At 29.9% G+C, this 16,839-nt stretch overlaps 2 protein-coding genes and 1 long non-coding RNA gene across 7 annotated transcripts; 1 reads left to right on the forward strand and 2 right to left on the reverse strand.

Annotated features, from left to right (window-relative positions):
* Positions 1 to 204: 204 nt before the first annotated feature.
* Positions 205 to 3,573, reverse strand: LOC114928006 (sorting nexin-4). The gene is made up of 10 exons (XM_029299089.2): positions 3,331 to 3,573; positions 2,677 to 2,783; positions 2,332 to 2,548; positions 2,150 to 2,255; positions 1,977 to 2,086; positions 1,770 to 1,907; positions 1,377 to 1,587; positions 1,157 to 1,289; positions 966 to 1,080; positions 205 to 886 (listed from the first exon to the last, which is right to left on the reverse strand). The coding sequence occupies exons 1-10, from the start codon at positions 3,409 to 3,411 to the stop codon at positions 836 to 838; spliced, it is 1,269 nt and encodes a 422-aa protein (XP_029154922.1). The 5' UTR covers positions 3,412 to 3,573; the 3' UTR covers positions 205 to 835.
* Positions 2,901 to 7,803, forward strand: LOC146724721 (uncharacterized). The gene is made up of 2 exons (XR_014926555.1): positions 2,901 to 3,613; positions 7,650 to 7,803. It is a non-coding gene; the product is annotated as an uncharacterized LOC146724721 (long non-coding RNA).
* Positions 5,090 to 11,287, reverse strand: LOC114928005 (synaptic vesicle glycoprotein 2B). Of its 5 annotated transcripts, none has more exons than XM_029299086.2 (13): positions 10,980 to 11,287; positions 10,132 to 10,293; positions 9,983 to 10,045; positions 9,441 to 9,602; positions 8,206 to 8,368; positions 7,676 to 7,797; positions 7,178 to 7,422; positions 6,656 to 6,813; positions 6,371 to 6,569; positions 6,162 to 6,276; positions 5,847 to 6,006; positions 5,541 to 5,668; positions 5,090 to 5,437 (listed from the first exon to the last, which is right to left on the reverse strand). In XM_029299086.2, the coding sequence occupies exons 2-13, from the start codon at positions 10,205 to 10,207 to the stop codon at positions 5,367 to 5,369; spliced, it is 1,662 nt and encodes a 553-aa protein (XP_029154919.1). In that variant the 5' UTR covers positions 10,208 to 10,293; positions 10,980 to 11,287; the 3' UTR covers positions 5,090 to 5,366. The 5 variants fall into 5 exon arrangements, with proteins under 5 accessions (XP_029154919.1, XP_029154917.1, XP_029154918.1 ...); XM_029299084.2 differs by having other exon boundaries at positions 10,964 to 11,287; XM_029299085.2 differs by having other exon boundaries at positions 10,132 to 10,385; positions 10,964 to 11,287.
* Between the last annotated feature and the right edge of the window lie 5,552 nt (positions 11,288 to 16,839).

Consider the following 16,839-nt stretch of genomic DNA (forward strand, 5'->3'; position numbering starts at 1 on the left):
TCTATATATAATATTATAAATAATAAATACATTTATACATTTAAAATTTAAAACAAAGATATATATAGCAAATAAAATTAAATTTATAATGTATATAAGAGATCATATTTCATATAAGAATTTTTTTTTAAACAAAAATGATTCGTATCGTAAACGCCAAACAATATCTAATAATAAGAATAATAATATATGCCATAGATGAAATAATGTACATAATAAATACTTTAATAGTAACAAATACACTTAATTTGTATTGATATAGACATTGATTTTCAATAATAACAAATATATTATAAATTTATTCAAAAATGAATTTAATTTTTGCATGAAAAGATTAAATTGAATTTAAAGCGAAAATATATAATTACTCAAAGTATTTCTTATTCAACACAGAAAAAGAAATGAGGTGTTTATAAAATTACACCGACATTACGATAACATCTGTCATCGTTTGCACATAGCACATTTCATCAAATGCGAGAAATGTTCGTATCGCATTTTGGTTTGATGTATACACGATTAAGTACAATCTCTTTTTCGCGCATCATTGATTGTAATTGATTATTCGTGCCCGCACATAAGCGGTGTATTAAATACATATAAATATTTAAATAATGTGTTTCGAGACATATTTATATATATACGTATATCCAACATGAATTACATACGTACATAATATTACCTATACATAAATCTAAGACATTAAATAATAACCATCATATACATCGATATGATAATAAGCGTAGGGCATGAGTGAACTTACAGATGCAGGAATGTATATCGAAAGACACGGGAACGATTATTGTTCTGACAGTCTGCTTCGCCATAAATACGTTTACGGCATACTTTCGAGACATCCTTTGATGTGCTGCCAAGCTTGGAGACCCTGTATTAATGAAAAACATAACTGTCACAAAAATCAACGCGCAAAGTAAAACGAGGAAAAAAATATTATTTATATCGACCTTCCTAGCTAATTTAAATTGCAAGACGCAGTAAGCGGCCAAAATCTCTTTCAGATCAACAACCTTCTGATGTTGGAATCTCTCAATATCCATCATGGCTTTAATGGAGAAAGACCTAATAGAGGGATCAGTGATTTATTGAAATTACAAGTACCAAACAGGATAACGCTCATCAAGAATCTATCTCTTACTTTAAATCTTCGTCCACTTGTTTTACAGTCTCATCATGCTGCGCGATTCGCTGTTCCAGCTGAAGAATTTTCAGCTCGCGAACTTCCTCCGTGTCTACGGAGCCGAATAAGCGTGACATCAGACCGGCTTTACCTTGAACGTAAGAAACTTTATAGTTTTTATACAAAAAAAAGAAAATAAAATTCTAACTCTATTTCAAACCCACGTATTTCCCAATACCTTGCATAACTTTTTCCTTCTGTTCGAACGTGGCAGTCAAGGCATCGTGTGCCTCATCTTTTGCAAGTTGCAGAGCTTCTCTTCGTCTAACTACAGCCTGCAACGCCGATGCACCGAACAACCACTCCTTCAGCTGATCGGCTATGAGCTCTTCCTCCTCGAGAGTGGTATCTATCGTTGCCGCTAATGAGTCCAAGTAGTGTCCCGATTTCTAAGAAAACAGGCTGTAATGTGGTGTTTTGCAATTTTTATACTTTTTATTTTTAATCTTTTTTTCTTTTCTTTTATCGAGTCGCGTTATTCTTACAGTCGCAACGTTAATAAATCGAGAATTCCGTGTTTATCAACGCGGCTACAATCATAATGTCGCTTCTGTAATGCAGCGAAAAATACCTGCAATCCATCGCCCATCTCTCTTTCTATCGCGCTCCATTCGCTGAAGACGCGCCCGTAATTCGCGTGCAATTTGTACAGACTATGTTGCTTTTCCACGAGACGTGCACGCACTCGCAGAAGATTGCACAAATTATTCTGCAAGGTTGTGTACAACGATATTATATAATTGCGTAAACAGATATTATTTTCATTTGCAATGCATACCTGCAGCTCAATTCCGTAGTTTTTTATAGTTTCGAATCGTTTATCCGGTTTTCTCAAACGCACAGCTACACTAAGCGCTTTCAGTTTCGATTCTGCAATTTGCAGATACCCTGTGCAAAAACAATAAATAGCATTAGATATAAGTTTTAATATAATTCGTAACAATAAAATACCTGTTTCTTTAACGCTTTCTCTCCAATCGTCCCTCTGCTGGAGAAATCCCATGAAATGCTCATCGCGCGAAAGAATAGGATGCGACGCCACTCTTATAAGAAAATTCTATACAAAAACATTTTTCTGATTAATATTCTTATTACAGTTGTTGGAAATATATATAAGTCCAAAAATGACGTACCTCAAGACCAGCTCTTCTACGATCGACAAAGTCGGGATCAAATGTATCAGTCGTCACTTTTTGCCACGCGTAGAGAACTTTCTTCTCCGGTAATGGTGGTAACACAATATAAGGGTAAGAAATTTCCAAATAAGCGCGGAGCAATTCAAATTCGGTATATCGTCGCCATAATGAGCTTACCCTAGTTAACGCGTGTTTGAAATCTGGATCAGTGATTCTGTTAAAAAAAATAAATAAATAATATATGTAATACACATAACAACAATATGCTTAAATATAATTATATAATCCTAATTTGCAATAAAATGTTATGTATGCATTTTATATTTTTATTTCTTTACTCACTTAGTTTCAATGAGATATACCGTGTAGAATTCTCTTAGATTAAGTGCCTTGTTTGCTCTTTTTTCAGCTTCCACTACTGATATTTCCATATGGTCCAGCAAACAGTCCTGGAATTTAGATTATAATGTAAATTCAATTTCCAACACACAAATATTTACGTAGTTTGAAAGACATGCTTATTCCTTGTCTCTTATTTCGTTATCATTCGTACAGGATGCCGCGGTTTCAAAGATACAATATAGTGTACACATTGATAGACAACAGTTGTACTTACACCAAGAACGAATATATTGAGAAAGAAATATATATATATATATTTATACGTGTGCGATATGTATGTGTAGATATACATATACATCACGAAGCAAGTCAGTGACACCGATTGAGAGACACGCTGCGCAGTACTCTGATGATCACTGCGCGACATACATTCGCCTTAATTAAACAATTCGCAAATTTAATTAAAAAATTAATCAATCAATTAATATGTTTTCGTCTAATCCGGAAGCACGCATTTCCTTCCGAATTTTTGGAGTCGTACGACGACTCTAATACAACGACAAACGTGGGACGCGACACGACTTTGGAAAGGCGAAGAGCGATGTATCGATTTGTCAGACGAATATGGAAAACAAGCTCCGGAATTCTCTTTACCTCTTTTCGCGTCTCCACGGCAGTCATGTTGTTGGCGTTAGCCTCCCTCTGATAATTTCCGTTCTGAAAGACTTCTTCCATGATGTCTTCCCGACAAACGCGTGCAACTACCTGCGGACCTAGCTAAAGCTAGCAAGACTCCAATTCAGTTCTTCACATCACGTCGGGTCGCTCGAACCCGATCACAGACCATCACTTCACCACTGTTGTATCGACACTGGCACGTCGCACGTCGGAGAGCTGGTAAAAGCAAGCTGTAACATTGCGCACGATCGGAGAGCAGGTAAAAGCAAGCTGTAACATTGCGCACGAGCATAACAGGCCGACCGAGAATCCAATTTTAGATGCCAAGTTAAAACACAAATATATTTCAAATATTATCACGAACAATAAATAAAAATTGGTAAAATTATAAGAAAAAAGAATATATTTATTATATGTCACATTATAATAAAATATAGTATACATATACCCATGATGATAGATATAGATGATAGAATAAATTATTTATTAATTATTCTTAAAAATATAATTTATATCTTACATTATTTTATAATATAACTTTGGTTTACTTAAAAAATGTAAAACCAAACTATCAGTTAAAATAGATAGACTATAAGAAAATAAAATATAATCAACATTATAAAAATAAGTTATACAATTATCTTATTATTTACACAATTAATAATTATATGCACAATTAATAATAACGCGTTTTTATATTATAAATTAAATATACAATTTATTATGTAAATTGTGACAGAGCTGAAAATAATTGATATTCAAATTGTGATAGAGCTGAAAATAATTAATATTTTAAAAAATTATTAATTATTAATTAATAAATAATCCATGTTTCATAGTTTTCAGTCATTTCTGTATCATTCGACTTATAATGAGTCATATATTACTTCACAATTTTAATTCAAAATGACAAACAAATTATATTTAAATTGTTCTTAAATTATATTTAAAAATTCAAAATTGGATGCAAAATATATTTTAATTTAAACCTACCTTTCTAAAAAAGGCATGTTGTAACTGATTAAATTCAATTTATATCGAAGTATTGAAATAAAATAAAATAAAATTAAATTAAATCATTATATAAAATCATAAAATGAAACCAGACAATAGCGCGCGCACAGTACGCGCTTCTGTTGTCTAATATCTTAAATATTTTGTTATTGTCCTGTAAACATAATTAATATTTTTTCGTGTAAACGTATATCTCTTTCAAATCATGAAGAGCCGATAAAACTCAAATCACGAGAGTAGAGAACGTTTCATCGTAATATAATATTGAGCCCCCAGTGATACTCTGGTAGTGGGGCAAAACTGCCTACAAGGCTAAATGCAATATTATGTGCATACGTCTACCCCATACTGATCGCATCACAAGAACGATCTCAAAAAAATAACGAGGTCGGATTATTACGCAAAGCGCACGCCTGTATTGTTCTAGTTATTAAAAAAAAACAGTTATTGTAAAGATAAAACAATAATTTGTAATATTGTTTTATTCCTTCGATCTTCAATTCAAATAAATAAATTTTGCTGCATGTCTTTATATCCTGCATTGCAAGCAATATAGAATAAAGATAGATATTAGTAATAATACAATTTTATTACATTTTTTATACATTGTGCTATTCATATTTCATATTTATTTTATATTTTAGTTCTTTATTTTATCTTTGTTACGCTTACATTTGTTTACTTTGTAATGTTTACATATAACAAAAAATTATGATAAATATTATTGAGATTGATTCTGATATATATTTAATGCCGCAGATTTTTTGAAAATACATTTTTTAATATAAATGTATAGTATAATATAAATGTATGCATATATACACTGTGCGATTGTACAATTTACTCATGACATGATGTATAAAAAATATATAGTAAGAAATAGATCTTAAAAATAATAATAACAATAGTTATTAAAATATATAATAACAAAAATATATTTACATATCGACTTTATGAGAAGAAATGAAATATACAGATACAGAATATATCTGAAAAGATTAAACAATATCCTTTGTTTTGTCGTTGCATTTTTTCTTATGGGGTAGCATAACAACCAAAAATGCGCACACTAGAACAATTTCAAACATATGTTTAAAAAATCTTTCATATACAATTATATTTAAGTAGACACAAAAAAAAACGATAATCTATATACAATCTGTTTTTCTTACCGAAACAAATCAAACCAATCATAATAAATGGTTCTAGGCATGATAAATTGAATAAAACAGGGAATAATAAATTGCCTATCACTGCACCTAATCTTCCCATCATCATGGTTATGCTAACTGCCATTGTTCTGTTTGTGGTACAAAATAATATTATAAAAATCAATATCAGAAATATTATAAATATCAATATCAAAAATATTATAAATATTAATAAATAACGATTCATTCATTCATTTAAAATTTTAAATTAATTTTTTAAATTTAAATTTAAATTAATTTGTATAATGTTTTAAATTACTGCCATACCTTAAACATGTAGGAAAATTGTCAACGATGACATTTATAACAGTCGCACCACCTATACTCGACATAGCGACGAATACCGAGGATAATCCGAGAATGCCACTAGTATCTTCGGCCCAATAAAGCGAACCACAACAGGCAGCAGCAATGATAAAACAACTTACTGGAACAGTATATGACAATTATAGTATAATTACAGATAATTATATAGATTTTGTAGATCGGAAAATTACAATATCGTAAACATTATCTTTCTCAGCTGATTTCATGAATAAAGTCATTATCCATTTATTACTAATTATTGCATCGATATCTTACTCATCAGTTTCTTTTTTCCAATTACGCTAATCAAAGTACCAGCCAAAGTATAACCAATTACACCTGTAACGGCGATAACGATGGAATTAATGAAAACTTGAGCATTTAACTCCGCCTGAAATTGATATGCATATACATATAATTGATATTTCTCAGATTCACTTTCCATAAACTGATCAAAGATTATCCACATCAGAAAAACAGCTTACCGGAACGCATGTAAATGTGTCATTATTCATCATCTTATTGACATATCGAGTGGAATTAAGATACGATTCTTCTTGGACTAACATATAACAAAATGAAGGCTGCACACCTGATATATGACTATCATTCTTCATAAGATTTCTCTTGTAACTCTCAATCATTACAAACAACTGTGGCATCCAAAGTCGCAGCGAGTTCGAACTGCACAGTTGCAATTTGGAATCTTATAAATTGTATTTTTTTTAATTTAAAATTTAAAAAGAGAAAGAAAGAAAAATTAAACCAACCCTAATGTTGCTCCCAGCTGTATCGTCGATATAAGTATTAATTTGAAGATATTGGGTGGCAAGAAGAGAGGCTTCATCTGTCTGAAGCTGCTGCACAACTTGTCCTGTATACATTCCTCAGAAGGTTTGACGGAATATTCATTCTCGAGAGATTTTATCTGTCATTTAAATGGCATCATTTACAAACTTGGCAGCATTACTATTAATAAATTTAATGATCTCACAAACGCAATGCGTAATTATCATACATATTTTATATAATATACTATCGAAGTAATTTTAAGATTAACATTTTTATAAATTACATCACATTTTATTCGCTACTCGATTACTGATGCAAAGTTATTCCTGGCAATAAATGAACAGTTCAATCAAGGAGTTTAATTTTATGCTGATTTTAATCGGTATTACATTTTAAAATGTATTCATTATTTTCAAAACTTTTTTCAATTTTTCAAGTTAGAATAAAATATCTAAATACATTATTACTTTTGAATAAAATATATTGTTATACATAATTACCGGATATGTATCGGGATCTTTTCCAGTATTGAGTGAGTAGATTTTTTTGAAGACATTCATTGCTTCATCGTGTCGGCCTTTCAGGATAAGAAAACGCGGACTCTCTGGGAAAGCGAAAATAGCAGCGCATGCTAGAAATTCCGGTAATGAACAGATCGCTAAAAATACTCTCCACGAATTAATGTTTATAGTTTGGTTAAAAAATGTAATGTCCCATTTCTGAGGTAGTATAAGCCACGCTACACCTAGAAGAAAAAAATTATATTTTATTTTATACAAATTTATTTATTACAAAATATTTGCACATTTATAAAAAATAAAACTGCACGTCTTTTATTATTTTTGTTAACTTTTTAGATCAATTTTAATTATTCTTGTAGTACTAAATAAATTTTACAATGTACAAGATTATAATTATACGCATTGCAGGCTTAAAAGTCGTCGTATAATTGAACCCTTTGTTGATTTTCAGATAAGGTATGTCAAGGTTGTACTTACATGGCAGGAAAATATTTCCAAGCGAAAAGAACACGCCAAGCCACATGTATGAACGCGATCGATGAACTTCGTCATGTATTTCTGCTAAGTATGACATAAGTGCTGCGTATGGGCCAGATATACTACAATTGATTAAAATGTTAACTTTTGTGTTGCATAATTTATTCTATTTTGTTCTACTTTCTATATTATGTATAAAATGTAATTTTATATAATTTTATTCTACTTTCTATATATATATTGATGTGTGCGATGTATATGTGAGCGTGCATAAATGTAATTATAATATTAATTTTTCATAATCAGATTGGAAAAGTAAGAGCGAATAAATATAGAATATTTATTAAATATAAGAAATTTATCAAATATTCAAATTTAGTTATAACAGAATATAAATACAATATTATAGTCAGTGATAGTTAATAATATATAATTAATAATAAATAATTACTTAATTACTGTTTATTTATACATTGTATATATGGAATATAACATCTATGTGATCGCAACAATTATCGATTCCAACTTACATAACACCGTCGAAAAATTTAAACAATATTAAAAGTGAAGAGGAGTGCGAAAAACATGTTGCTAGACTTAATAGACCGGTAACCAAGTAACCATAGAACATTAGTTTTCTACGGCCGAATGTGTCTGCCATACAACCCCAGAAAAATGCTGTGCTAATCATTCCTGAAACAAATCGACAAATTAGTCATTTCTGCCTTTACAAGTATATACTTCCGCCAGAAATTGAATCTTAAAACAAAAAATGAAAGAGATAATGTACAGTTAAAATTGAACATTTATATAAAATGCATTATTTTTTTAAGCAATATTATTTCTGTATTTGTAATATCCTACAAACTTACGACAAGATCAATGTCGGATTATTCGATAAGTACACACCTAGGAACCTCTAAGCTGAGAATTTTAATTTAAAGATGTTTGACTTTTCTGTTTTATACGAAATTCTATAATCGGGAATCGAGAGATGCGAGATGCACATTTACATAATATAAATATAACTATGCATTCCAAAGTCTGTGAGTTCTATATATTCTCTGATAAGTGCAAAATTAATTACTATTTAAACTGCAACTCACATTTGCATATTCTCAATTTCAAAAAAGATATTTATGTAAATATTCTGCTTTCCAATCTCACAGTCTCATTCTATATATTTTCTAAATTTTTTAAATAAATTTTACAAATGTATTAATAACATTTATTAGTAACAAACAAGAATATGTGTAGATATATATATATGTTTAATTTCTCTTTTTTCTCTTGATAAATAAATCCTTCTATTTAAAATAAACTCTTGCGTTATCCTATTTTTATTAATAAGATAAATAGCAATGCAAAATAGGAAGCATTGTCATCGAGTTCTTTCAAGGTTACTGCAAGCAAGGAGAGCTCCCAGGAATGGCTGTATCATGAAGCCCATATGAAGGGCTTTAATCCGCCACTGGACAAGCGCTGCTCGCGCGAATCGTAAGCAATCGTAAGCGAAAAAAATCGAGCGAAAATATTTCGGAATTCCAATCGGAATTCGCATGCGACAAGAAATAAAATGATACGGTATTTACCGTGGGTTTGTGTTTGCCCTCACTATTGCCTACAACAAACCAGCAGTGTACACCGCACGATAATCATACACTCTAAGTGTGCTAAACTCTGGCGTTCTAGGGCTCTCATCGAGCTCCCTCGCATCTGTAATGAACCGTTGTTATGCAATTGTTAAGCGGATTGAAAATACCACCTGCGAACGTCATCGAGTTTAGCAGTCCTTTGTCGAACATAGTTAGTTGAAGATCACATTCTGCGGATGGTAAGACGTAGGACATCACCGAAGATGAGAAGATACTGGCGAAACTGGCCGGGAGCATCGCCAATAAAAATAAGTAATTAAATTTTCCATAGCCTGTAACAAAAGTAGACATATATTAATGCAATTAAATAATTAAATTAGTTCTGTTCAACACATTGTTCGAAATAATCATGAATGACATATTGATATGTGATGGATCATTTTATAATTTGTCACCTATAATATAATATCTCCCATATCAATTAATATTTACAATATTAATATTTACAATATGTATATATCGCCAAAATAGCGACTCAATCAATTGCAATGTAAACATTCGTCAAAAATTGTAGAAAAAAATAGACCGATATATATATAATATGCAATTTGTTCTCCACGAAGTTAGTGAAAATTACAGTGGTGAACATGTTAAAAAAATGATATCTCGAAATATTAAGAATTACCATAATTATACGAAAATCTTTACTTACCTGTTGCTTTAATTGCCCGTTCGAAATCTGCCGGACCTGAATTTTCAGATTTTGTTTCCTCATCTATAAACAATCACAGCTGAATTACGATAAATCATAGTGGTAAATGTGGCTGGTATAGATTCGTAGAATTAAAATTGATAATGCACCTGACTGACAACTCATACGTCTGTGCTTAAATGATGTATATGTCGCAAGCAGATTAAGAAGGCGGTCAAGAATCATTTTTCCTGCTATTTATCACGGCCACACTCTCGCAATTAATTTCGTATGACGTTGATACTTCGATATATCCGTACGGTCACAAGAAACTGTCAATATTGTTACACATTTGAAAATGTCGAAAATATTTTTATTTAAGACAAGACTTTCAAGGTAGTAATAACATATTTATGTTATCCTTCTATATCACAAATTCGTTCGGCATTATACGCTTTTATAATATCACTATTAACGAATTTAATTGGATGCACTAATGCGCATTGAGTGCATATAAAGATTTTTCACATATAAGTTCACAATGACACAAGTATAATTAAAAAAAAAATAATTAATAGTAAGAGCTATTATTATTGTTATTCAATATAAATAGTGATAATAATAGCTCTTATTACTAATTATTTTACTTTTTTAATTAATTTATGTTATTATAAAATTGTGTGTGATAACTTTTATAGGTACTCAATGCATCCAACCGAATTCGCTATATAACTCATTCGTTTATTCTTCAATACGATATTATTATCATTTTAATTAAATAAAAGAAACAAGAGATTTAGAAGATAATCCGGTATGAAAAATGAATCTTTCACAAAATATGTCATATAGAATTTGTTACATTATATATTACGCGAAAAACCTTTTTGCGCGTTTAATGTGTATTTCTTACAATACAATCATTGTACATGCAAACAATTAATCACTCTTTTACAATATGGAGTAATATATTCTCAGAAAATGCGAATCAAATAATTTAATTACAATAAACGTATTTTACGGTCGAGGCACTATATATCAGTCTTATAAATCGTCGTGCTTTGCAAAGAGCGTCGTAGGATTAGTAAAATATGATAATGTATATTTGATTAGACACTTTCAACTTGCATAACATTCGCAACTAATCACGTCGTAATTATCTTTCTGAAAATTACACACGATCAAGAAGACAACGCGAACTTAACGTGATGGAACGAGCTCGACTAATGATTCACCGATGTACTTGTCAAAATATTTACTTGAGAATTTCCCACCTAAACCCCTCTTATTTACAAGCATTAGCGAAATTGTCTGATATTTGTCTCAAATTTTCTTAGCAGTGTTTCCTTAGCAAAATTTCCTTTAAAATGAAATTTTGAATGATTTAAAAATTGATTTATTTTATTAAATAATAAGTTAAAATTATAAAAAATGTACGAATGTCAACGTATATAGCAGTTAATCATGTTATCTATAAACTGATAATAATTATATTTCTTTTACCTGTTTTTTGCATATTAATTCCTTAGGATAAAAAAGAGAGTATTTTTTAAAATTACGCCTAAGATGATAAACACATTGCAATTAATATTTATTAGAAACTTTATCAATAACTTTTTGTGTTATAACTTTACCAAATACATAAATTATTTTAGAAAAAAAGGCAAATTTAAATAAAATAAGCAAAATGATGAATAAAGATGTAAAATTTGTAAGAACATGATAAAATGTTAAAACATCGAATTATTTTACATTCACACACAATTGAAGAAATATTGTACATACGCAAATTATTATGTATCATTCACACATTTTTAATAACTGCAATCATAAATTATATTTTTTACAATCAGAAGAGACATCATAATTATGTAAAATAATTACATAATATATAGTTCACAATAAAATTAAAAATTTTTTATATACATATAAAAATAAACAGTTGAGAAAATATTAAAATATATTGTTCAATTCGAATTAGATTAATACTAGCAAATAAATTCGTTAATGTCGTAATAGAAAGAAATAATTAAAATTGGTAATTTTCTTTCAATTTTGCTACAATCTATAGATTCAATTACTCAATAAATTATAAGAACTACTTCGAATATCGAAATAAATAATATTATCTTATAATAATACAAAATGTTGAATGAAGTATGCAATTTCATATTGTGTGTTTAATAATAATTTGTTGGGTAACTCATTATTTCATAGTGCAATAAATAAAAATTGCTGCAAAAGCGGAAGTTAGCATCTCAAAAAAAAAATTCAATAGACCTGTATAAAAAGTCTCGTTATTTATATGTACGCTTAATACAAAATACGTAGCTAAAAGTTAACATTAAATGCAATATAATAAATAAAGCTGTAATTAAATAAAAGTATCTTTCAATAATTTGCTAGAAATTAAATTATTCTGCCGTCCAGAACACAAATATACATGCATTCCTTTTAATCAATAATTAATATAAATTAAATTGTTATTAATTAATTGTTATAAAAAGAAAGAGGGAGAGAGGGACAACAATATTCTGTTCAAAAAAAGTTGAAAAACATTAAGATAGATTAGATACATGCGAATAAATTTAGCGACTACTTGCCTTTAGATTCTACCGGCGACTTCATTAAAATATCTTTATCTATCACTTCTTCGTTTACGTAATATCAACTTGGGGAATAATAGAAAGCGAAGTTGCAAAAATGCAGCGATCGGGAGTGCAAGTACAGCAAACTCGCGATGCGCTACCCCTTATTTATTCGTCTTCTTGGCCGCCGCGCATGAACCACCTCGAGGACACTTCTTTAGGGCACGCTTCCTCGATCGGGTGTATAATGATACGCGACAATCGCTAAACTGACTGATTCGCGAGAAAAGTAGTCGAGGCAAATAAAGCGCGAAGAAGACGATTGACGCCGGTGGGGCGATAATTCAGGAACAGGTTCCTGAAAGAATCTGTATAATATCGTGTATCAACGGGAAAAAATCATCTCCTGCACCCACAAATACGAGGGAGGATGAAATCAGATAAAAAGTTTCCAATGCTTTCCTTGTTATCGTTCATAAATCACCAAACGAATAATGTCTGATGATAGATAACACGAGCGCAAACATTTGCTTGGCTCGCGAAATCTACGTGTTTTCCACTGGATTGTATATTTATAATAATCAATTCTCGAGCGAAAAAAAGTTTTAATAGATATATTGTGTCTAAGAAATTAGAGGATGTTGGTTGAGATATATATATGTGTCATCTTATTTTCCGAGAGGATAATTGCATCCGTATAACTCTGTTAAACATACTTGTACTGTCTTGTGTGGAATTTCGCATAACAAGATTTAAAATTAGCATTCGGCCTAAAAATTAATGTTTAGTGCATACTAATTTGATTATCATATACCGGTTCGCTGGCGCCGGAGATGGTATACACACATGTGTGATGCAGACGTGTGTATTTTCTGCCGAGAATAGCAACATTTTATGGCTAATCAGTCGACCAGAAAGAATCACAGGAAAAAATTATAATATAAAAATTCACAAGTTTCATCCAAATATTATTATAATAACATATAATACATATAATGCTACACAAGTAAGAGAAATGAATACTTATATAGTAGCGTATTTAGGATTTTATTTTGGAGCAGAGGAGAGCTGAAATTCTGGGAGAACGATTATATTAAACCAAATTTACACTTTACATGAAGCAAAGAAGATTAAGCTTTAGATTTGCTTTATAAAAAATTGTATTTTAATAAGTGTGGAAATATTGAACTTACAATTAGTCAGTTAAACTCTTCGGATTTCGAGGGAAACTAAAATTTGACAACCCTCCCCAACCCTTCTCTCATAAATACGCCATTGGATGCTTATATTTTATTGTACATACATTCGATTTTCATCGATGTCTTTCCATTCGAAAACATTGCACCGTCAGATCTTTCTTTCATCATGAATTCACTTTTCCCGTTTGTCATTGTAGAAACAATACTGAAATCAGTATTGTGTTATGGCTCTTTTATACACCGCATCACTATCCCACATTATCAAAACTCGGTAAATAAAAACAACGATAACCATGTAATTTTCATCAAATTTCTTAATTTCTTGCCTCGCAACTGTGTATACATTTAGTCATCTTGTGTATCAATCATAGATGCGGAGAAAGATATACAATAGAATATCGAAATATGTACATTTCCACAATTTGTGTTCAACTGCCGACGAAATAAATATCGTATAACGACAACCTATCAGAAAGATGAACTGAATGCTCTGAGTAAGAAATAAATCAATGATTAACTTAAATAAAAAATGATCAACATCTATTACTGATCAAATAGCGTTTTTAATAGTTTGACCGTCTGATTCATCTTATCTTCACGCACGCCGTAATTTTTTGAGTCTTAATTGGGTGACGCACAATATTCAGAAAACTACTGAATTATCATTAAGGTATGACAAATCATGGAAATTTTAGATGTTAAGAAAGAACAGACTTTTTGAAAAAAAACATTGTTATATTACATTAATCATGAATAGGTACTGCAGATGCCTGTTTATTAACACGTTAATATATAAATGTATATTTATACATATAATCTATTGAATACTTTGCTTACTGTAATACGACTTTAATTTTATGAAATGTTTTTAAAAACATCTATCAATTATCTCGATCATCTTCTTTTAGGAAAATATGTTTAGTCTCTGTAAAATAATTGCGGTATTTTTAATTATAATGTATAAAAACATAGAAAATCATGAAAGAAAAAATTGTATAACATTATATTAAATGTGTGTATTACGAAAATAAGTAATTATATGCAATATATAATTATATGTATAAATATCAGCGAAAGTAAATTGATAATGATTAAACATATGACTGAGACGTGGAAAAACGAGAAAAATAACGATTTTCAATGCAATTTTCAATGCATCGCTTGATTTTACTTATGTATGACCTTCGATTTTAATCGACTTAAAAACCAATAATCACATATGTTACAAAGTGTCGCGCTATCATAATTGCGACTGAAAAAGGACGTAACATCGTCCTTTTTTGTATAAAAATCGCCTAAACTAGCTATACATATTTTTGACGAAACTATTAATAAAAATTACTATATACTAGATACTAGATAAATTATTCATAGTTCAAGAAATGTACATTATAATATGCTAAATTATTAACGTATACAAGTCTCGCCTTTTTTCATAAAAAAAAAATCGGAAAAATCGAACTTGTTAGTTTTGCGCTAATCGCTAACATTTACATTTTTAATGCACTTTCGATTGATTAATGCAGCTTCAATAATAAATATTGAAAACGCGACATAAAGCGTATTTCGTAATAATTATTGCTCAAATAACACATTATTTATCCTGATTAATCACAAACTATTAATATCATTCATTCAGTAATCTAGAGTCCATATATGCATTATAAAACCAATTACCAACGAAAGGTGCAACAAATAAGTAACATATCAAATGTCTGTTATCAATAATATTTATAGAAAAAATGCATAAAATCTCATAACATATACGTTATTAAATGAAAACTGCCTGCATGTTCAAAATATATTGTTGATCATTTCCAATCAACAGTATCTGTTCGACTAACTATGTATGCAGACAAGTTCTTCCTGTACGTATAAAACAAGAATCTAACAATTAATTCTCGAAACATTTATAAATGCATTAAATGATAATATTTATCACGCGCCGCGTAATTTATAATTGATCCGGCGAACTTCGATAACACGTAATTTATTTCCGGCATCAATCCTGCGTTTCGTTATTTGCACTGTCTGCGAACGAGTATCAATCAGTCTGCAATTTATCTCGCGGACTAAGAACGTGTAGAAGATATCCTAAACGGATAGTTTTTTTAACAGATTCTTTGGCTGTCGACTTCCGATTTCACAATTTTTAATTATACTTGCAAACTAATTCTCCCAGCGAGAAATGATAGTTAAATCGACGTCGATTCAACGTCGAATTGGTTGAATCGATCATTTCTCACTGGGTTGTATTTTTAATAATTTATAATTTCCTTAATTCTGTGAAATATTTAGAAAATGTTTCATAGAATTGCAAAGATATAATCTCTCAATAAATATTCTTATAACACATATATGTATAATAAAATTATACGTCTTATAAAAAATAATGAAAATTAGAAAAAATATGATTATATTGCACGATTTTTTAAGATTCGAGATATCTATGTACATATAATATTAAATCATAAAAATAAAAATTAATGAAGTCGTTCAATACCGATTTGAAATTTGAAATCAGTAATGCTTTATAAAAGCATGCTAACAGTTTTATTTTGAAGCTATCAGTTTACGAAAGAAGGAGAGCATGTTTTCTTATAAAGCATAAGAAGACTTTGCACCGTGAATGAAAATAACTAAGATTGAGTGTCAAGAAGATCGTTGGCCCCATTGTTGATATATGTCACTGGTCACGAACTTAAACGCAGCATAAAATGAAACGGAATGTTTCGAGTTTAAAATAATTATTTGCGTTAGCATAAGAATTGTTTTTCCTAGTATATACAGATGAGTGATGCTTTCGTTTTAATGACGTAGATTTCCTACATACTAAGAAATATTGATTGGATCTGGGATTTCACAATTACGTGTTTTTTATCGAAGCAAGTAATATATTCCACTACCATTTTCCTCGATTGCTCCAATTCTTGTTTATAATTATTACACAGTTAAGATATTAATTTCTGACATCACATATTTTCAACTAATATTCTTAAGAAAGTATAAGAAAAGATACAAAGATACAAAAAGAAATATACGTATAATATATATTTATCGATTATATTCAGGACTTTTTTATTTCATTCGTCGT

The sequence above is a fragment of the Nylanderia fulva genome, unplaced genomic scaffold (assembly GCF_048542155.1).
Source record: "Nylanderia fulva isolate GAGA-0341 unplaced genomic scaffold, ASM4854215v1 Scaffold12, whole genome shotgun sequence".
Taxonomy (NCBI): Eukaryota; Metazoa; Arthropoda; class Insecta; order Hymenoptera; family Formicidae; genus Nylanderia; species Nylanderia fulva.